Source organism: Megalobrama amblycephala, unplaced genomic scaffold (assembly GCF_018812025.1).
Source record: "Megalobrama amblycephala isolate DHTTF-2021 unplaced genomic scaffold, ASM1881202v1 scaffold414, whole genome shotgun sequence".
NCBI classification, from domain to species: domain Eukaryota; kingdom Metazoa; phylum Chordata; class Actinopteri; order Cypriniformes; family Xenocyprididae; genus Megalobrama; species Megalobrama amblycephala.
The window spans coordinates 1-23593 of record NW_025953363.1 but is presented as its reverse complement, the minus strand read 5'-3'; the positions used below and the strand labels follow the sequence as shown (position 1 = coordinate 23593).

At 36.0% G+C, this 23593-nt stretch overlaps 1 protein-coding gene and 1 gene segment (V, D, J or C); one reads left to right on the top strand and one right to left on the bottom strand.

Annotated features, from left to right (window-relative positions):
* The first annotated feature begins 8925 nt into the window (after positions 1-8925).
* Positions 8926-9707, top strand: LOC125261419. The segment is given in 2 exon segments: positions 8926-9011; positions 9108-9707. Coding segments are annotated over 2 exon segments (387 nt in total).
* Positions 9708-10136: 429 nt separating this feature from the next.
* Positions 10137-13400, bottom strand: LOC125261418 (tripartite motif-containing protein 16-like protein). Its single transcript, XM_048179981.1, has 5 exons — positions 13244-13400; positions 12305-12337; positions 12146-12208; positions 11653-11792; positions 10137-10879 (listed from the first exon to the last, which is right to left on the bottom strand). Exons 1-5 carry the CDS (start codon positions 13383-13385, stop codon positions 10463-10465), a joined length of 795 nt encoding a protein of 264 aa, XP_048035938.1. The 5' UTR covers positions 13386-13400; the 3' UTR covers positions 10137-10462.
* Between the last annotated feature and the right edge of the window lie 10193 nt (positions 13401-23593).

Here is a 23593-nt window from a genome sequence, read left to right as displayed (position 1 = left end):
TACAGAACCTGTAGAATATTGCACATGCGCGACTGAACGAATCACCCCCCGAGACGACTCGTTCTTCCCGAGTCACATAAAAGATTCGTTCAAAATGAACGAATCGTTCAAGAACGACACATCACTACTCGTCTCACTGAACGTCTCACTGACGTCTTAATTTTTTGCTATTAAATCCATTCATTTTAAGACGCAGACGAGGCGTAGACGTCACGCAGACGTCACGTAAATCACGTGTGGCAGTGAAGTGTCGAGTCAGACGTTCACGCGTGATTCACGTGTAGCAGTGAAGTCATTTATTTATTTTTTCGCTAACACGTATCAGAACACGGTCCTCACACGGCTCAGTGCAGTGTGTGAGCCAATACACAATTTACCTGCACTTCATTCACTGCTCTCAATGGACGTGACATCTCCGTCTGACTTGTAACGTGACGTCTGCGTCTGACTTTTTTTTTTTTTTTTTGTCAGTTTTTACTGAAATTTTTTTCCCGGCAAACTCAATATACATTAATTATGTGCATATTAAATATACACATATTAATATATAACAATTTAGACTTTTTTTTTTTTTTTTTTTACTTTTTTAAATTGTAAAAGTATAAAGATAACATAAAAAGTATAAAGCCTAAAAGCAATGTTTTAGCGAAGTTTGTGTTGCTTATAGGTATACTCATGTCGTTTAGTTTTATGAAATCCGATTTGAAATTTTTTTACATTTGGGGGTTATTGTTTTTTTTATCTTTTTACATTTTTTATGTAGCCTACACGCTTGATGGCCAATCCATCAATCGCAATCAGCTGCTAGATCTGAGACTGTTGCTGTAAAATAATAATAAAATACATGGAAAACTGCATTATGCCTGATTAATGTTCAGTTTTTCAAGCACATCTCTTCTTATATTTTACATTTAAAATATAAATTAGGATTCTAATATTTTATCATGTTTTCCTTTCTTTTTTAAAAAGAAAATGTTAACTTTTATTCAGCAATAATGTTAAATTGATAAGATTTCTATATTTTGAATAATAATCTGCCAGTATTCATCAATCAATCCTGTAAAAATATCCGACGTTGACATTGAAGGATCATGCGTCAAAGAAGACTGGAGTAATGATGCTGAGAACTCAGCTTTGCATCTCAGAAATAAATATAAAGTATATTAAAATAGAAAACCATTATTTTAAATTGTAACAATATAATAATAACAATATTAACCAGACCCCGCCCCTTCAATATATAAATAAATAAAACCTTATATAAATGATTCACCAATTTTATTTGTTTGTTTATTTATTTATTTATTTATTTGTCGTGTCCTCGATCCTTATCGTTGCGTGAAATGAATCGTTAATGGATTCGTGAAATGAAAATAGAGCTAAACAACGACGCTGGCACTCGCTCACCAATAGATGGCGTCGTTGGCCCATGTTTAATTCATTTTATCCGACAACAGAAATAAATGATTGGGTGCTTATACAAGTATGTAAATAAATAAATAGTTTCAGTAGCCACAAGAAGAAAAGAAAACAGATAAGTTAACAATGAAGTCATGAACAGAAGTAAAAACTACTGAATTCTAGCAGCTGCATTATGGACTAACTTTAACTTGTTTTTTGAGGATGCAGGACAACCAGATATCGTTGAGAAAACCTAAGATACGTTTTTTTTAAGCTTTATGATCAGTGGATTGTGTACCAAACAAGCAAAGATTAATTAAATAGGCTATATAAAGATGTGCGATAGAGACAAAAATGATATTTTTAGCCATAACCATAATCAGCCTATATTTTAGCCGAGTCTGTCTTTCTCTCTCTCTTTCCCAAACACAGCTGATGTGCAGCCACTACAATATTTCAGTTTTGTTTTTTAATGGCAAGGTGGTCAATTTCTTTTCGTTTCTTTAGTTAATTTAGAAATATTTTGGGAACATTCTATGTTTGTTAAAATCAAGTTTTTTTTTTTTTTAGGAACAACCGAGCGGCCAGCCGCAGGAAGCGCAATGAGCATATGTTTGATCAATTTAGCCTTCTTCACAAATCAACACAACTTGCATAAAATAATATTTATGGATGAGAAAAAAAACACGTCATGCATTTTACCATACTAATTTAAAAAAAAATTACCCTAGATAAATGTGGGCTATTGATTAAAATAAATAAATAAATAAATAATAAATATAAAAAAACAAACAGAATGCGCATTTCGTCTCTGGCTTAAGAAGGAAGGCTTCACAAAAATGAACCGAGACTAAGCGAATAGTTGCCTCATTAATGGTAAAAATATCTATAAAATGCTTTAAATTACTACTTTAAAACGAAATAATTCAAATCGAAAACAAACTCTTATTAGCCTATGTAATCCGTAAAGTGGTGAATACATGTTAGAACAACTTTTTTATGATTTCTTCAAAGTATCCGTGGATATGTGGACAAGAAGCAATTGCATACAGAATTTTTTATATCATTTGTATAAATGTTTACTTTTTGGAATAAAAAGCTATACATAAGAAAGGTAAAAAGCACTTAATTGCTAATTAAACATAATTGAGGATAAGTGTAAACAATAATAGAGAATGAATAGGTATAATAAAGCTCAAATTAGTGTATGGAATGTGCTGGAAACCCTTGCAGCAAACACAGACGTCACGTAGACGTCACGTCCAGGCAGTCGAACTGTAATGTGGCAAATATGAGGGGTGAATTCACCCCTCATAATGAGCTCGTCCGAACGCCATACTAAGCAGGCGAAGGATAAGGCGCAGTCTACCCTTACGTCGCCGTCAGACCGTGTCAAATTTTGAATGGGATTGATAGGGAGGGCAGACGATAGACCCGCGGCGACGTCACTGTAGAACTAATCGTAGGCGGCGACGTGACGGCGGCGTACGTGAGAAATTTGCATAAAAAATGACGTGTGATTGGTACGTCTGAAATATGTACGTCGCATCATATGACACCTGATCATCATACGTCGCATCATGTGGCATCATATGACGCCTTTAAACACATTTAAAAGTTTCCATTAGTAGATGTAGGCTATTTGTTATAGACTATTGATTTTACAATAATTAGATAACTAACTAGTGGCAACAGTGCATAAGAATTCTAAATTTATTTCATGTATTATGAGTGTGTGTGTGTATGTGTGTGTGTGTTGGCTGTTATGTTAGTGTTGAAGTGAACAGATTAAACATGTTTTAAAAATTTAAAGGCATTATTTTAACTTAGATGCCATAGCCCTAAAAGCCTATGCTCAATTTTTTCTATATCTTTTTTGTTCTTTCGTGATCTTGCCTGAATTTCCTTTGTCAATTAACATTTTCTTCAACATGAGGTGGAGAACAAGTTATTCTGAGAAAACATTCTTGGTTTCATGGATATAGTTTATCTATTTGGGAAAATAAGTTACAAAAAGTATAAACAAAACAAAGATGATGGTAGAAAGGGTTATTATTATTATTATTATTACATCTGTTACAACGAAGGAATACTAACATGGTAACTTCTGACCAAAAAGAGGAGCAGTTATAATAGATGTATGAATTTCTGATGCTCAGGAGAACAGCAAATTCTAAACCAGGGGTTGTCAGCTATGGTCTTTAAGGTCCACTTTACTGCAGAGTTTAGCTCCAATCCTATTCAGTTGAGAACTCCTGGTTTAGAATTTGCTGTTCTCACCCTGAACTATTATAATTTTATTTTTGGTATTATAACCACTGCTCTAAATCATCAGCAATTTCAACTGCAACCTGAAGGCTTGGATATTAACCTTGTCCACTAGATGGAGCTATAAGATAAGGAATCGTTTTAGACTAATATTATTAATTTGTTTTCTATCCCTTTGAATAGAAATAAATGCATGTATTTATCTAATTAATTTGTGTAACTTGTGTATTAATAGTTCATTTTCATGTAAGTTTGTGAAATGTGAATCACTAATAGCCTATTTGATGGTGGAAAAATATATTTTTTAATATGATTTATGTAAAATCATATACATGATGAGATGTGGTAACTTACCTGCATTTTTCCATATTTTTTCATTATTTATTAAGATTTATTATTAGTTCTAAACAGAACTGTTACTATTATCATATTTTTGAGGGACATAGGAAAGTCTTCCATAAGTCTACTTTTAATTTTTATTTTCCAGAGAAGAAAGAAAAAGAAATACGTGTTTGGGACAACATAAACATCTATATCCCTTTAACCCTCTGGTACTGTTCAGTTCAACAGTTGAGTTTGTGGCAGAACCATTTGCGGTCTTGTATTATTTTATTAACCACTACATAGCTATTTTAGTTATGAAAAAAATATTATATAAACGTTAAGCCAAAACGAATTCATTTAAAGCTAAACTGAAACAGAAACCTGCGTTATAACCTAGGCTACCTCTCTAATTTGGCACAAATCCAAATGTCGATTTGGAGGCTAAACTATATTTCTTATTTAAACGCTTTTACACAGACTACTTAAAATTAGCAGTATAACCTTTTATATGTTTGGTTGAATGTATGTTATTTTGACAATTAACAACTGCGATGTCAAGTTACTAAAACTGATATGTTTTGTGTCCGCGTGATGAGGCGCCGACGCGTTCACTTGAATTTTCTTATAAAGCGGAAACATCTTAAAATAATCAGACATTTATGGTGTAATAACTTGAGAGAGAGACACATGCAACACCATTCGAATCTGTGAAGGGTTAAATAGGCCTATTAGTTTTGTACACTCACAAATAAAAAAAAACTTTGCTCGTAAAATAAAAAAAGAATTTTCCTTTCTGTGAACTTCTCAAACGAACCGAAACTCATATAGTCTAGTCTATTGTCGCATTCTTCCCCCTTTCATTTTGTTGATAGGCTATGTTAAGTTATGCGCATAGACATTGGCTATTTATTCCTTTTATAATTTAATCTTTTTTCCGTTCACAGAAGCGCTGCAGATGCGTGATTATAATGAATCCTCATGTTCTGTTGTTTATTTTGCTATTTGTTCATGTAGGCTAAAACTAAACCCCTTGGGACTTTTTATTCACAGACACTTATCAATTCTAATTTCGTTTAATTAATTTAATTTAATCTTGTCGGTTAATGAAAAGATGATTGCGTCAGTTGAAAGTCAAGGGAAAAAACCCCAGAAACGATACTGACAAGGCAACAATAATTTTCGTTCAGTTTAAGTTTTTCAACTAATATTTATATTTTCTTATATTTCATGTTTATTTCGATTAGCATAAATGTTTTAATAGTTTTTGTTATTAACTATAATAACCCTGCAAAACCACAGAACTGTATTACGTTACATTTTCCCGCTGTATAAGTCACGAATATTTACAAAGATTCACGAATTATTTAATTCCGTCTGGGACACAATCTCAGGCCGGGAGTCTCACGCTCATCGAGGCCAATAAACCTAAAGCTATTGCTGAAAACAAAATTTAGCTACATTACTTTTAAGAATAATGTTGGAAAAGTGATAATAATGTGCCTCTTTTGCCCACTTTCATTTATCAGTCCCCCTTTCCAATATTAATAATTACAAAACATATATAAATAAATTCTTTAGCAGATGATAACAAAACAATCATTACTGACAGCCCTAGTTAAAACATTTCAAAATTAACATGCATTGTTATGAAATTTGTGATTAGAATATTTTCCTATATTTTGTTATATTTGATTTCTTGAAAACAATAGGCTATCAAAAGTAAAAGCTCAGAATGACATATCCCAGAATATTATGTAGCATAGATTATAGGCTAATTATAAATTTTACGTGCTTGAATTTGAAGTTGGTAGGCCTAATAATGGTGAACATAACATAAAATTGCGAGTTTGGTGGTGTATAATTTGGTACAGTCATTAATCTCAAATAGAATTTTTTTTTTTTTTAATTATTAGGTTTTTTAACAGTAGGCTACAGAGAACTTTGCATGCAATACACCATTTGTATCAAGGATATGTCCAGTGTCATCAGAACAGGAAAGTAAAAGAAAAAAAGTTATTGATAAAGAAAATACGAAAACATAGGAAAAACATGAGGCTAAGATATTAATTTATTGTGGTGGGGACGTGCCCCTTCTCCGGCGTTGGTCTCACGCGTCTGTGATGCGACGTGCTCCTTCTCCGGCTTTGGTCTCACGCGTCTGTGTTGCGACGTACCCCTTCTCACACGTAAAAAGTACACGACTGTTTCCTTTGGTTGGTAATCAATGGCACGAATCAACACTCATAAGTTAGCATCGTAAATAGCAAAACGACACCCCATACAGTTTTGACGCGTAAATGAGGCCGCGGCCATCTTAGCGGCGCGTCACCGCACGTCACTCCCGGAAAACTGAAAATGGGCAAAAAGGCAGGGAGGTGGTTTGAGCTGATGTGACTGGTTGCTGAAACCACGCCCGCCTAGCTCGACGTGACCATGTTAGCAAGCAAAGGAGCTATCTAGATACTATCTAAATTATTAATGAAGATAAGTTTTATCATCAGAAAGTTCTAAAGGTTTACTGTCAATCTACGGTGGTTTTTTTTTAAAGATATAGATGCTCCAACACCAGTAATTTGTGTTGGGTGTGCAAATAACAACATGGAAAATTAAAATGGGACTTCATACCTTTATAATAGAGTTCGTGAGATGAATCCAATCTGTGGCACTTGGGTAAAATATAAATGTCCATTGCAAAACAAAAAACAGTACTTTTTGTCCATGAAATATTGATATATTATCCATTGTTTGCATAACATTTCTTCTGAATGATCTGCTCTCTGTCATAGTTCTTCAAGAAATAATGCAATCTGAGCAGAGTTTATGTTGTAAAACTGTATACGATCGTATCTAACAAACAAATGAGCCCGTGTCCAAAGTATATTTTTTCAAAATAGTGCAGCAGTTTTAGTTATAATATCCAAGCAGTGCTGTCAGAGTTGTATATCCTCCTGGTATTGTCACTGTAGTAAATCTCACAAACAAAACTTTCAGCCAATTCCACGATCCAACAAGGTGTGTTCTGTTTCTTCCGCATGCATGCACATCTACACAGACACACATCAGTCTCGAATATTATGCAGCAAGCCATATTTTATAATTGTATAAAATAATCGAACACAAATACAGCTGAGATGCCAAATTCAGCGGCTGGAATTAGCTGAGGTAAAGTGAAGGCTCACAGACAGCAGCGGCATCTACCTGTCACTCAAGTGACCACGCCCTTAATTATGCAGAACTTTAAGGCTTAATATAATTTAAAAGAATGAGTTAGAAAAAAATTCACCCCCCTCACAGTTGTCATGAAGGGCAAAATTAGCAGTATAGACCAAAACCACAATTTGAACCAACTTGTAAACATGTTTTTTTCTGCTGTAAACTTGGTCAATTTAACATGGAACTCAATGAGATTCTGCTCTCTTTTGGAGCCTGTCCCTAGCGGCCAGTCGATGAATCGCAGTTTAAGTCACTTCCGTATTGGCTTCACGAGGGGAGGTTGCAGTGCCCAAGGAAGTCGACCAGAAGTTGAAGTCGGCCGCGTGCTGCCATCTTGTAGCAGAACTTCACTTGCGTTAGCATCCCATTGACTCCCATTCATTTTGGCGTCACTTTGACAGCGAATAACTTTACATCTGAGGCGTTTAAAGACTCCATTTGTCCATTATTTATTTCTAAAGATACACAACAATGTATAAAGGGCTCCATTACCTTCTATGTTACATTATGGCCCCGTAGAAACAGTTTTTGTAAAAATAGGCTAACGATTGCGTCATAACCTCTCGACTCTCTGTCGCACAGTAGAGAAATTACCGTACAGACAGGAGGAGAAGCTCGCAGGCAATAGTATGCATTAACTTAATATGGAGTAGTGGCGTTACATTTTAAAATACTATACAAAATAATTAATCAGAATACTTACTCCTGCTCACTCACGCCAAAGAACTCCCCGCTCAAGCTCGCCGTCTCTGCAAGATTAACGATGGCAGTTTGCATGCACAGCTACTAGAAGATTTACATCTGTCAGACAGGTTGCTGACGTCATCAAGCTTAGTTTGAGTCTGCGCGTCAGAAACGGAAGTGCTAAAAATCGCTAAAAATGGGCTTCACTTGTCTCAATTGAGTTCCAATGGGGTCGCTGTGTCCATTTCTTTTACTGTCTATGGGAGGTTGCCGCTTGTACGAAACTTATCCATGGCTCCCAGAATGCATTGCAATATTGAAGCATGTCACCATTGTTGAGATTCATATGCTGCCCTGTAGTGGGTAATATCGAACATGCTGCTCACCCTGCCCAATAAATACTTTTAATGTTCTTAAACACTCGTTCGGCAGATTATTTGCACTTTTATAACATTGTTTTAATTTTTATTGAAAATAAATGCCTTTTTTGATATGTGATGTGGAACTAGAGAAGAACGAACTCGGCAAAAGGCGGATTCGAAACCGCGGCGATCGCAGTAAAAGCTAGACTGGCGATCCAATACTTTAGCGTTGCGCCACTGGTGACATTAGTAAATAAACGTCCTTTATCATACTTGAAAGACAATGAAGAGTTATTATGTTGAAATAACGACTTATTATGTTGAAATAACGAGATACGTTTTTGGTTTTTTTTCCTTCCCACCAAGTTTTTTTTTTTTTTTTTTTTCCCCCACCATGCGGTTCAGGGCTTCCGTAGATTCTGATACTGATTGCAGATTTTTTTAAAGCAAATTTATTTGTTGTTTATTTTTTCACAGGCCAAACTGGCCTTAAACAAATATCTCTTTGATATTAGAGGCAAACACTGGCATTTTTTAAAATTCCCCATTTCTCAAACCAAAGTTACACCCTTGGTTGTAACCTTTACACAGATTTACATAATTATTTGCATCACAGCACAAGCTTCAGGAGGTTTTATAACTCTGTTTTTATGAGAACTTTATAACTCTGTGAGTTTGAACATTGAGAATCTGAACCAACAGCAACCATGAGCTTCATCACCATCTTCATCTGGATATTAACTGTCTACTGTTTCACAGGTGAGGAAATCTGAAGTTAAACATACTCTATTAGAAATGATTATTTGTGCTAGAAATATTGTCAAAATATTTAATTCTGAATTCTTCTTGATGTAGAATCAAGAGGTGAAGTGACAGTCACTCAGACGCCTGCAGTGAAATCTGTTCGTCCAGGAGACTCAGTTACTGTATCCTGTAAAACCAGTCCTGACGTCTATCAGGGTTGGGGTGTTCAGCCTCTATCCTGGTACTTACAGAAACCTGGAGAAGCTCTTAAACTTCTGATTTATTATGCAAACACCCTCCAGTCAGGAACTCCATCTAGATTCAGTGGCAGTGGATCTAACAGAGATTTCACTCTGACCATCAGTGGAGTCCAGACTGAAGATGCTGGACATTATTACTGTATGAGTGGACACTATCCAAACAGTCAATATGTGTTCACACAGTGATAAAGAGTCGTACAAAAACCTCCGTCAGTCAGAGTCAGAGTGACTGAACTGATACTGCAGCTGCTCACACACTTTCACACACTTTCACACACTACTGACACACAGAGGACAAACACAGGAACTACACATGTGCTCAAAACTGACTTATGACTGAAATTCGCTCTATTTGATTGTGATCTGTCCTGTGACAGACGGGTTTGACTCAAATATGCTCAGAATCAGAGAAAACAGAGTGTGTAAATTAATATGAAATCAAATTAACAATAATGACACCATATGTTGTTTTGTTTTTGTACATTAAACTACACTAAAGTCATGGTGTATCAGTAACATGCAGATGTTTCTCAAGCAGCTCCTTCATCTAAAGCTGTTTCTAAATGTATTACTCATAACTCATTTCTCATGAGCAGAAGTGAAAGTGTTCCAGTTGAGAGCGTTGAACCAATCAAAGAGTGAAACTGTGAGTTTGAGGTGAAAATCACATTTGCATTGGCAGGTTTAGTGATTGTGATCCTCTCAGAATAGAGCAGCTCCGTCTCCAGTGACCATGTTCAAACCCCAAGAGCTTCATTTGACATTTCCTGCTAAATGCAGCTGTTCTCAACTATTACAATCAATCAAAAGCAGCTGAAAATTTAGTGCAGGACTTTGAATGAACGACACACTGATCAATGATGCAGTCTGACACACTGGATTTCATGTTTGATAAAGGAAGCTTTAATCCAAAGTGAACTGTGTATTTCAGCACTGAAGCTCTAAAGTGACTTACAAAAGCAATTCATCAGAGAGCCAACAATTGCAATAAACTGTACAATGCCAGCTTTATTATTAGACAATTTAATGTTTGTCTCTAAAACAAAACTTAAAGCTCAATATCATATATATTCGCAGCAACCAAAGAGCAGTCTGAACTGTAAAATCATGTTACATACAGCATATTGTATTTATTATATACATTTTTAATCCACATTTTCTCTCCCTGACCCCTGTCCAGTTGTGTGATTTTGTCACCTGTTCTCCTCATTCCTCTTTGTTGAGTATTAAACAAGAGGACTGTCTTCCCACCCAGAATCCTGGCAGAATTTTCTCCTTTATGGGATTCTTAAACCTGTGAAGAAGTTTCACTTGTTTCTTCTGTGAATCTTGCTCTGTCTCCACGGCGTAGAAGCAGAGCAGGCCGGCGGGCTGATCCACATAGACTCCTATAGTGCAGCACTGATGAGCGTCCTCCACCCTGCTGTTGATTCCTTTATGCCAGGCTTCATAGCAGGATCCGGCCCAACCCAGACCCCAGGACTCCTCGTTCTCCCCGAGGCCACAGGGTCCGTCTCCTGCCCTCCTCCCCGCACCCTCGTATGTCGCCCCTATAACCGCCCAGCCAGAGTACAGCACCTCCCAATAACAGCGCGACGCCCAGACAGACTCCTTACACAGCACCTGGACACACACACAATTCATTATCATGAGAGAGACAAAGATATCAGAATTATGAAGTGTGTTTGTGTGAGTTGTGGCCCATTCAGAATTTGAGAATTCTTGCAAAGTATATGGTTTCCCCATATGTGCTGTTCATTTTATATATTTATCATGTCATAGTGGATGTAATAATATTTAAAAATTCTGGAGTTGACATTGTCATGTCGCATAGCAGACATTATTAATTACAATTATTATTACATAATACGTGGAACATCACAGAGCAGTGCAAGATGAGCATTTGTGGTTAAAAAGTATGTCATTTTTTTTTTTTTTTTTTTTAGAAAATGACCGATCATTTCGCTAGATAAGACTCTTATTCCTCGTCTGGGATCATGTAGAGCTCTTTAAAGCTGCACTGAAACTGACATTTGGATCTGCAACCTGCTGAACCCCAGTGAAGTCCACTATATGGAGAATAATCCTGGAATGTTTTCCTCAAAAACCTTAATTTCTTTTTCGACTGAAGAAAGAAAGACATGAACATCTTGGATGACATGAGGGTGAGTAAATTATCAGGAAATTTTAATTCTGAAGTGAACTAATCCTTTAAGTAAGACTATTCTCTGTCATTCCAATTAAAATTCCAGTTCAACTTCAAACCAATGGAGTCCATGAAAAATCACGCTTATGATTTAAAAGGGAACCGGTTCTTAAATTCTGAATTTAGCCCAGTTGCGTGTGTGTGTGTGTGTGTGTGTGTGTGTGTGTGTGTGTGTGTGTGTGTGATTCACCTGAGGGCTGTGGTCAAATCTCTCTGGTCTGTCCAGGTAAGGACACACCTCATCCGTCATGCGGGACACTTTAGCCCCGCCCTCTGTCAGCCACAGCACTTTATTGGCAGTTCGTTCATCCAATGAAATACTGAGCCAGTCTAAGATGAAAAACCAGTCAGTTACTCCAATTAATTTCAGTCCAGTTATATTTTGAAGCTGATATTTGTATCTTCTGTTTTCATTTTAATTGTAGTTAAAGTAGCAACTTTGCTGTGATTTTTCTTTTTTTTTTTTTTTTTTTTTAAATATGTGTATAAAGTTTTTTAATCAGTTGTAGTTTTTAATTTTAGTTATTTTAGTACAAAAATGAAAACATTTCCTTGGCAACTAGCTGATATAAAATAAGTTTAAGGTTTATTATTTAATTTCAGTATGTTTTTAGCTATAGTTAACGATAATAACCCTGGTTCAGACTGGAAAGGAGCAGGTTTGTTCAGTGTGTGAGACTCACATTTCAGCAGCTCCTCTCTGGACGTCGGCTCTGGGATGTTCGGCTCATAAACTGGAAGCTTTTCTGAAGAGGGAGATTGTGAGAAATATCAGTGCAGATTTAGACTTCGGCAGTTATCATTTGTAGGCATGCAGAGAGGATTTAGATGTTTAGTCATACCAGGAGGAGCATTTCCAGCTTTGATTTTCCTTCCTGGAAGAAAGAAAAAAGATGTTGAAAAGGGTTTAGATCGATAAAGTGTGGGTTTGTGCCAATAGATGACCTTTTTAAGAGGACAAACAATGAGGACATGATTTATCCTGTCAAGTTAAAGTAGTGTCTCAGTCTGACATTCAGCCAGCGAGGACACGTCATCAGACACGCGGCATGTACTGTAAGTGTGTGTGAGAGTAACCCACTGACCCAATAGCCCAGTTTAAAATCATTCAACACTTGTTCAGACTTCTGATAATGTGGCAACCTGATACCAGTCGACGACACTGACACAAGATCACATCATACTTCAGATAAATTATTCAACTTTTTTTTTTTTGTAATTCTTGACAGATGTGCTATTATTAAATTGCATTCATGGATTTTACATAATGAATAAATGTCCCTAATTTATGCTTTTAAACCTGTTTTATTATTTAGATTTATAGCAGTTAAGCCAACTAAGTTCAGAGCAGCGTTATTTTAGTATAATAATATAGTATTATAGTTTGTGATAATATTTTAAATTAGATTCTATTTTTATATTTTAGTTTAAAATGCAACAATCTGAAACATTCTGAGATTTATTGGTTAGTTGGTTAGTTAACTACATTAACATGAACTAATAATGAACTGCACTTATACAGCATTTATTAATCTTTGTTAATGTTAATTTCCACATTTACTAATACATTATTAAAATCTTGTTAACATTAGTAATGCACTGTGAACTAACATGAACAAACAATGAACAGCTGTATTTTCATTAACTAATGTTAACAAAGATTAGTAAATACAGTAACAAATGTATTGCTCATGGTTAGTTCATGTTAGTTATACATTAACTAATGAACCTTATTGTAAAGTGTTACTGGTTAGTTCCTAATTATGATAGTAATGCTTTACCTGTCTTCTTGGTTTGAGGTGTCATCATGATTCTTTGGCTTGAAGGCATTTTGATGATTGAGTTTGAGTTGGTCTGGATGTAATGTGTCTGGATATTGATTGTGCTGTGTGTAAGGCACAGCGGCTCTTTTATAGTCGACATATAACGGGCACATGGCTATTAAGGAGGGCGTTTCCAAAGGCAAACTTTGGCCAAATAAAGACAGGACATCAGAAACACAAATGCACAGACAGACACATCACTGAAGCGGGGAACGGATCACAAACTGGGTCAAATGACACACACACATACACACACACATTTTACCTGGGGTCACATTTTACCCTATCTAAAGGGGCACTTGCCGCAAACTCTACTTTGAATAAAAAATAGACTAATTATTAATATGCTAATTAGTAGATTCCCAAACATAATCATTTAAACCTTATTTTTAATTTATTTTTCATATTTTATTATTTTTTCATATGTATTAAATTGAGCTTTTGTCAACTTTCTGGTACAATTTACAGCATTTGAAAATAGATTTTGGCTACAGATTCACAGACACGTTTGTTTTGTTTTTGGTGGGGACTGTCCGTCGTATTCAGTTGTTTTTATTCTGAGCTAAAAATATTATCTATCCTCCTAATCTAACCTTTAAAGAAAGGTTTCTGTATTTCTAGGTTTTCTTTATTTCATTATTAGGTCATAGGGAAGGTTGACTGTTCCTCATGTGGGCAAAAAAAATTCACAAGTGAATGGCACTAATGATAAATTGACATTGAGAAAGTAACACGGAGTAAAGAAACCAAAGGTGTTTGTGTGTGTGTGTGTGTGTGTGTGTGTGTGTGTGCAGCTGGTACATTTCAGAATTGATGGATTAAATTCCACAGACACATTCCTCTCACACTTTTATATGATCCAGAGATTAGCAGGTCTAAAATACATGCGGACACGGCACAGAATGCATGCGCATGTCTCCTCTGAAACTTTAACCTTCCCGCAGAGCACTTATCCTTCACTGAGGAAACAACATCCATGGATGACGACAGTAAATCAGGGATAGTAAAAATTGTGAGTAATGTCTGTTGTAACCAATCATATCAGTATTGTTCCTGTGTCCAACACACTGAATCTCAGATTTTAATCTATATTTTATATTTATTTTGTTTTATCTTTTTTTTTTTTTACTTGCATCATTGTGCATTTCATTGTGCACATCTGCCTCTCAGATTGTATTTGATGACTCTGTGTTGAAAATCCTCTTACCGCTTTTCATTCTTCTTCTGTGCAATTTTCATCTAAACTGAAAGCATATTTTAGCATGACACTGCTCAGCTGTTTTCAATATTACAATTGTTTAATATATTAATATTTCAATTGTTACAGTTTTTTTCAACTGCTTACACACAAAATCCTTACTTGTCACACAGTTTCTGACACTCAAACACCTGAACCACACACCAAATCTGCAAAACCATGATCTAATTCTCGGCCTTCAACTCAGTTTTTAATTTCATTTTTGCAAAACACAGAGCACAATTCTCTATGTAACACACACAAATCTAACAGGAAGTATCTTGATTTGCTTTTTCAAACACAACCATTGTGACTGATGTGAACTACACATGACCGATGTATTTCTTTTCTTTCGTACTGTGTAATACTGTATTCACAACCACAAATGCTTACAGTAAAAAAATAAATAGTTTGGTTTCAATCTTGCTTTTGTGTTTACTGTGAATTTTTCAACATCTCTCTGCCAATTACTTTCAATCTTGTACAGAAATGTACACATGAGATTTGAATAACAGCAAGTTTTGAATAACTGTGTATATGATATATCCAAAAACAGAATATTATGGCAAAGGTGTTTGCAACGTAAGACAAATATTTGCTTTTGAGATGTGTATGTGATATTTTGAATGCAGTGCTTCATTTTGCAATAGATGTGAGGCATTGTGCATTTTGTGTGTGCAATTATTGGATTTGTGTTTAAAGTTTTTAAAAAAGAGGCAAAATTTTGAAAATGTGTGTAAGCAGTCAAAAAAAACTGTAATGCATCATTCATTTCCCTTCTTGTGTTCATTCTGTGAATTCAGAGTCAGTCAGTTTTAAAATATAAATACACAGAACTTCACAAATAGACAGATGTGAGATGCAGTACGGTGTGTGTGTGTGTGTGTGTGTGTGTGTGTGTGTGTGTGTGTGTGTGTGTGCGTGCGTGTGGTATGTATATGGCTGTCATTGAGCTGTCATTACTGAAACAGAACAGACATCGGACAACACATAAATCCTTCATCCGTGTGTGTGTTTAAATGTGTCAAAATGCCAAAGTGACCTTCTCTAACCTACTTAATAGTGTGTGTGTGTGTGTGTGTGTGTGTGTGTACAGTGATGAAACTAAATGAAGCAAGGAATTATTTCTATTCCTGCTACAATTTGACCCAAAATGCTTATCTTCTTCTGTGACAAAACATTTAACATATTCATATAGACTACAGAAAATGTATACTTTTAAAAAATATATATACAATTGAATGAACTGTTTATATCCAGTGATCATGTTTTGTTTATTGGACAAACTATGGAATCAAAAGAAAATAACAAAACAAATTAAACATGTATAAAATATACTGTAATAAATTATACTTTAAGGCCTTCCTAAAAGGTGACAATATTGAAATCACGGCATGAGTGATTGTCATTAAATGGATGCGCAAAGAGAAACAAAAAACAAGATCACTATGTTCAGAATGCAATACTGACCCAATACTGTACACTGTACTGCCTCCTATGGTTTAAAAATATCAAGTGCAACCACAGACATTATCCAATGACAAATGTGTTGAGTGAGCAGTATGCTACTCCAGATATTTCATGCATGAAGAAATTATACTCTTATGTACTGCAGAAATAGTACTAGGTGTATAGTAGTATGCTGTTTGTATCTGACAAAAAATACTTAGCAGGGCTCCTTGATTAATCCTTGTTGCAATTTAATTAAATAAATACATGCATTGCATATTTTAAAGTAGAGTGCATTTGAAAATGTATTAAGACAGTAATTAAGTCATAAAGATAAATATTGGTATTGTAATTTTACAGTTGTAATGTAAAATAAAATGTCATTGTATTATTATTTTGAGTATATTACATGTCTGCTTTTCTTATTTTACAATGAAATATTACAATAATATGTGTTTAGAAATGCTCATTCTAGATGTTTGGTGTAGTTTGAACTCATTTATGACCTTAATTTAAATGCTGTGTCATAACCTGATTCAGACGCTTTAGACAACACTCAAATAAATCATTTCACACGACTATAAGGACGCAACGCTTGCAGTATACGGAGGGTTTGAAGCAATAGAGCTAATGTATAGCTGTGCCATTCTAAATGAGGTCAATCTCTAGTGCATGTTTATCGTGTTTGTCTTTAGTGTGTAATGCGATGACACCTGCCTCTGAAATCAGGTGTCGATCGGCAGCGTGTGTGAGAGACAGTCAAGGACACGAGCATCACCTGCTGCAGCGCTCACACATGTCACTTTACAATCAGCTGCACAACTTGAACTAGGCAGCATGAACACTTTACATTGACATTTATAGTCTAATTGGTCAAACGGAAATTAGTTGACTCATAAATCTGATGCAAATAGTTGCCTCAAGAGTTAAACCAAGGCACTATTTTACAGTGTGTGAAAACTTAGAATTTAAGTTGTTAAAACAAAGACTTACAGTACAAAAGAGTGTTGAGACAACGATAGTTTCATTTGAAAGTCGCCATTATGGTGGTTGTAAACTGTATGTCTGTAAAAGACATTTGCTATGGCAAAGGAAGCTAAGGAAAGTTCTGGGGATGATGATATCATCATATAACCTATAATTCAGGGATTATAATATTCTTTGAAGGCTGACATGCTATTATCGCTGCTTAAGAACTGCTGTGGTACTACCGTCGATAAATTCTTCTCCCTTCAAGGTCAAGCTTACTTACATTATGTTTTAGGGAAATCTAATACATTGAAAAGCCACCCAAACAACTACTCAGCCAGCAAAATCTAACACTTTTTAACATTAGGTTATTTTTTTCTGGTTGTTTTACAGTTTTTCTCAATTGCTAAAACACTAAAACTAGGGGTGTGACGAGACAGGTATCTCACGAGACGAGACAAGATTTTTACACAAAGAAATCCTCAATGGTGAAATACATGACTAGAAAAATATTCTGTAGGTGTATTTGCAATGTTTTAACTAATCATCTTAATGAATGTCATTTCAGTTCTGCTGAGTATGAATTATCATATGCAGTAAAAGACAACAATACTCAAGTACTGTAAAAGGTTTTGTCACTAACTCAACTGACTGACTTCTCTTCTGTATGATTTCAGTCTCTTCAGACCTTACTGTACATGATTTATGAGCTTCTACAACTTTAGACCTCCTAACTGAACTGATCATAGAAATAAAAACAGTATAAATAAAAATGGTACTTTACAATAAGGTCTCATTTATTAACATTAATGTATTAACCAACATCAACTAACAATGAGCAACATATTTGCTACAGTATTTATTAATCTTTGTTTATGTTAGTTACTAAAAATAGTCATTCATTGATAGTTCATAGTTTACAGTGTATTAACTAATGTTAACAAATGAAACCTTACTGTTTGTGCTTAATAAGATTAAGAGAAAACTGTTATTCGTCTTTATGGTATCACTTTACAATAAGTGCAACCATAATCGCACTCTCTCAATATTCAAAGTGCAAATAAGACCACATTTCTCTTTGATACAGAGCTAAGAGATGGTTACAAGTACACAGCCCAGCCTAAGATAGCCTTCATATTGAGAGATATTTGCATTCATCAGGGAGCCGCTTTCAAATGCGGGGTATTGAAATCGCGTTTGAATGCGCGCTTATGTTTACTTTCACTTTCGCGCGTACTCTGTGAATGTGGAGCGGCGGCGACCGTTATCCAACTGAATTCAATGTTTTTTATTTAAATACAAAGCAAAACGACAGTGGAGGCGTAATGTAAACGTAGCGGTGGCATATTCTTTCCAAATCATCCTAACACTCTGTCATGGCAATATCACGAGACTACTTTTCACCTCGATGAGAAATCTCGTCACAGTTTAGTCTCGCGAGATCTCGTGACACGAGATCTCGTCACACCCCTAATTAAAACCCAATCACTGTTTCATCAACCAATTGCCTATATTTAATAAATAGGAAGAAAACCAAAAACGTCGGGTGGAATGTATTGAAGTGATCAGGTTAATGTGTGAGCGTTTGTCACAAGTTTCAAATCAGTAGGCTATTTATTTTTTTTATTTAATTATTTTTTTATCGTAAGCTGACTTTTTTGTTATTTTTATTTATCCATATAGCTGCCTGTTACCATTTCAGGTTATTTCCAAATATGTGATTATTATTATTATTATTATTATTATTATTAGGTTATTTTTTTAATCGGTTGGTGCTGTTGGTTCAGGTTGTAACTGCAGTTTTGTCTTGTTCTTATCTCGTAGATTTCATTGAATTGATATTGTCACGTAATATTATATTAAATAACGTAATTTGAACGTGCCATACCTTGACTTTTTGTGAATTGACGCCACTTAGGGACGGTCCATCATTTTTTTCCCCTCCCAAATTAAGCCAGTTGAAAAACATGGGATGATGCGAATTATTCTGGCCCACCCACACTTTTAGAGGCCCACCCACCATCCACTTTCTGCCTCCGCCACTGGGAGGGAGGGAAAGAAAGAGGAAGAGGAGGAGGAAGAACAACAAAAAATTGCAAAGAGCAAAGCAGAGTAGTAATTTCTGATCAATTTTGAGCTAGGCTACTATGATAGAACATGTTTTCGTTTATCAAAAGACAATAACGGAGAAATAACACATTTGTTTTGTACTTCTCCCTGAGTTTTGAACAATGTGTTTTCTGTTTTTTTGGTGTATTGTTTACTGACTGCTTACAGTTTTTGCCCATTGCTTGAACACTATTGACCCATGCTTAGACTAAAGTAACACAACTTGAAGCTTTTGTTACCATACCTCAAACACATGTACTCATACCTTAAACAAAAGCGCTGCTTTGCACTCTAGTTGCAATTCTGCAACACACTTACTCCTTTATGCAACACACTTGGTTCTGCATACTACACTCTATTTCATACATAAGACACTTCGTTCAAAAATGAAATCTCAGGGTGCCGTTTGGAAAACACATATATCCAAAATACAAAACACATCGGGTAATTGCAACCACTCAAATACACACCTGAAGGCACTTACTTGCAAAACTGAACACCAATCGGCCAGCTACAAAAAGCCCTCAGTTTAGCCATTTCAAAAACTTTGCAAGCATGGATGGAGGTAGAGCAAGAGGAGGAGGAGGAGGTCGAAGAGGAGGTCGAAGAGGCCATGTACGGACCCCTATTTCTGATGATATAAGAGCAACTTTGGTGGACCATGTCATCAACCATGGCCTGACTATGAGGGAAGCTGGGCAGAGAGTCCACCCACATCTAAGCCGCTTCACAGTGGCATCTGTAAAAAGAACATTCTGACTAGAAAACAGGTATGTCTTCACCTCTCTACCTTCTACTCTACTCAGATGGTATTTACAGCACAGTATATCACATTACCACATCACGTGTACAGGGTATTGCAGGGTGCTAATGCTCCTTTTGGAGCCAAAGTGGTAGTTTTTGTGAAACATACCATGATTACTTATATTGAGATGTTTCAGTACAGTGGATGATACAGTATATACAGTAAAGTACTGTAAGAAAAAGAAGCAAACCGATGACAATTTGTGGTTGCATTTCTCTAGAATGACTAGAAGACCTTCTGGGGAGGACGCCAACGCCTGTTCACACAACAGCAGGAACTTGCCGTTGTGGACCTAGTGAGGGCAGACAATGCCATCCGTCTCCACCAGCTATGACAGAAAATACTTGCCGACAGGCAAGTGTTCAACAACATAAACCATGTGAGCATGTCCATCATCAGATGTATCTTGGGAAAACACAGCATCACCATGAAGCAGCTCTACAGGGTCCCATTTGAGAGGAACAGCGTCAGGGTCAAAGGACTTCGAGCTGAATATGTAACTGTCCTTTATATTTACAATACAGTATAGGTGAAAAATCCAGTAGCAGCTGAATATGTACCATATCAGTACCACATGGATCCATTCGGAGAGCTACACAGGAACCTGTGTGATGGGGTGAGGGTTCTGTATGTGTAGCACTGTAGTACAGTAATATGTTTTTTTTTGTTGTTGTTGTTTGTTACAGAGAATCTCTTGGCCATGGATGGATGAATTCATTTTCATTGAAGCTGGATTCGACCTGAGCAAAACAAGACGGGGTCGTAATGTAATTGGCCAAAGGGCAATTGTGCACGTCCCGGGGCAGCGCGGGGGAAATATCACATTGTGTGCCGCCATAAGCCTTTGAGGGCTTCTGCATCATCATGCAAAACTAGGTCCATACAATACCCAACATATACTCACATTTCTAGATGCTCTCCATAATATAGTTGTACAGAACAGACCAGATCAGCCCAGGTTTGTGGTGGTATGGGATAATGTCAGTTTCCATCCGGCTGCTCTGGTCCAGGCCTGGTTCACCAACCACAATCAATTTGAAGTGGTATACTTGCCCCCTTACTCACCATTTTTAAACCCTATAGAGGAATTCTTTTTGGCTTGGCGATGGCGTGTATATGACCGCCAACCACATGCCCGCATGCCTCTTCTGCAGGCAATGGAGCAGGCCTGCGGCGACATTCAGGTGACAGCAATCCATGGATGGTTTCGACATGCAAGGGGATATTTTCCCCGGTGCCTAGCGGGAGAAGACATTGCTTGCCTGTGGCCAGACCCCAACAGACGGCGGGATCCATGAGCCCACGTATGCACAATTGCCATGATTTTCTGTGTTTACAGTATAGTGTTTTTTCTATTATTATTATTATTATTTTTTGGCTTTATCTGAATTCATGTTACTGCAATGTACAATATTGAGTAGGCCTATTTGCTTTTTTGGTTGTTTGAAAATGTGCCTCCTGAAAATATGCCTTCTGAATAAACAGTGAAAATCAAAGACTGCAGTGTTTTATATAAAGTAGACTAGTGTGTTCCCCCTGATCTGAAAGTGTATGCATATGATGCAAGTATGTGTCATTTTGTCATCAGAGTTACATTGTGACAAAGGAATGTTAGGTTTTGATAGTAGAGTTTCAATTATACACAGATGTGAATGGTATATTTCCCAGTGTTGTGTCATGTTTACTTGTGTATAGAGTTTTGGCACAATGAGCGAAGTTTTGCAAAATGTGTCCAAACAACGGGCAAAAACTGTAATAGTGTATTTAATTTTGATCACTTTGTTAGAGGTTAGAGGTTTTGTAAATAGTGCTTGAAGATGAAGTTTTGTGTTTAATGGTTTCAGAAAATGGAGCAAGGTTTCAGAAATTGTGTTTTAGCAATTGAGAAAAACTGTAATATTACAATGATTTATAAAAGATGAATCACTGTCTGGCCATCTGGGATTTTGGTATGGAGATAAAGGTTTGGATTATAATTTTTTGGTAGTATTACAACACATCGTGTGTGTATATAAAGTTGTTTTATCTTGTGGTATGAGATAAGCGTTGTTAAGTCTGCTGCGTGACGTCAAGGCACATTTGTTGTGGCAAATAAAGCCCAGAAAAAAATGATTCAGTTATTGGTTGATAATAACATAATCTCCACATTGTGGTCTGAACCAATGATTGAATTCAGAGTCTGATCGTTGATTACAGGGGTGATGTGTTCTTACATTATTGATTATAGCAGTTCTACAATATGAAACATTACACAAAAAATGATTGAACTGTTTTAGACACACACGGACATCAAGAATCAGCATATGAATATGAAACAAATTATTCAGATTAACAAAACTAAAAGTGACAACAAAAACAACAGCAAAAAAAGAAGCAAATAATAAGAATGAAAGAAATTACTAAGACGCAGATCATAATTTATTCATGGTGCAATGCATGCTGGGAGCCATAGATATTTTTGATTGGTACACCCAGAATGCACTGCAACAAGCTTTCTGATCGTCACCATTGTTGAGATTCATACGCTGATTCTTGATGCCTCCATGTGTGTAAGTGACAGAGTAGTTCAAACCTTTTTGAGCGGAACAACTTTTAATATGATTAAAAATCACAAGCCTGTTATAATCAATAAGATAAAACTAACTCACAAGCTGAAATTAAATCAGAGATTTATCTCAGAATGAAAACAGTTAATTAGTTCACAACATGATGATTATGTCAAAACAACCAAAATGATCAGATATGTGCTTGGCTTTTTTTATTATACAATAATGTGCTTTAAAAAACAGTTACAGCAGCCAGAGAAAAACAATGTTGAAAAGTAGTAGTGATGGACGATTTCAAAACACTGATTCATGAAGCTTCGAAACCTTTACGAATCTTTTGTTTCGAATCAGTGGTTCGGAGCATGTTTCAAACTGCCAAAGTCACATGATTTCAGTAAACGAGGCTTCGTTACATCATAACTGTTTCGAAACTTTCAAAATTTTAATGGTTCACCACTGATTCACCACGATCTCTGTGATCCCATGAATCATGCAGATTCACTGAGATCGTCCCACAGCGGCGAATCACTGAACAAGTGTCTGTCTATTACCTGATCTCTGATTAGTTTTACACATTTGCAGATGTTTTAATTAGGTATTTTAATAATTAAAAGCAATAATAGTAGTCTCTGTTTAGCTGACCCTTCCATAGAATAAACAAAACAAGCCCTGAAAATTGATAAAAGAACACATATTACACAGACACTTAATATTTATGATTAGTTAGTAGCATTTGATAGATTATACTTTCAATAAAACGTTTGCAATAGATTTGTAAAAGCTGTTTTTATACATGTTTGGCATGAGTTTTTGTTGCATTTGCACTTTTTTACCAGCAGGGGTCACCAATGTGTGGTGTTTTGATTGATTTGAAACAATGAATCATTTTGCAAAGCAATTGATTCAACTGATTCAAAGCTTTGAAAGGCTTCATTTCTCCCATCACTAATCAAGGGTGAAGAGTCCAACACTGATCACCATAATGGCGACTTACACATTGTGACACTTTACTTCATTTAGTCTGTTTGTTAACTGCAGGTGTTCATCACTAATGCCCAATCAGCACTTAATCATCTCATTAACTTTAACACTGCTTCAGTGTTCATTTAACAATCTTGTGTGTGGACAAACTCTGAACTCTGGGTTTTTTCCTGTGTAGTGAGTCTGAAGGGGTGTGTTTAATTCAGGTTGAA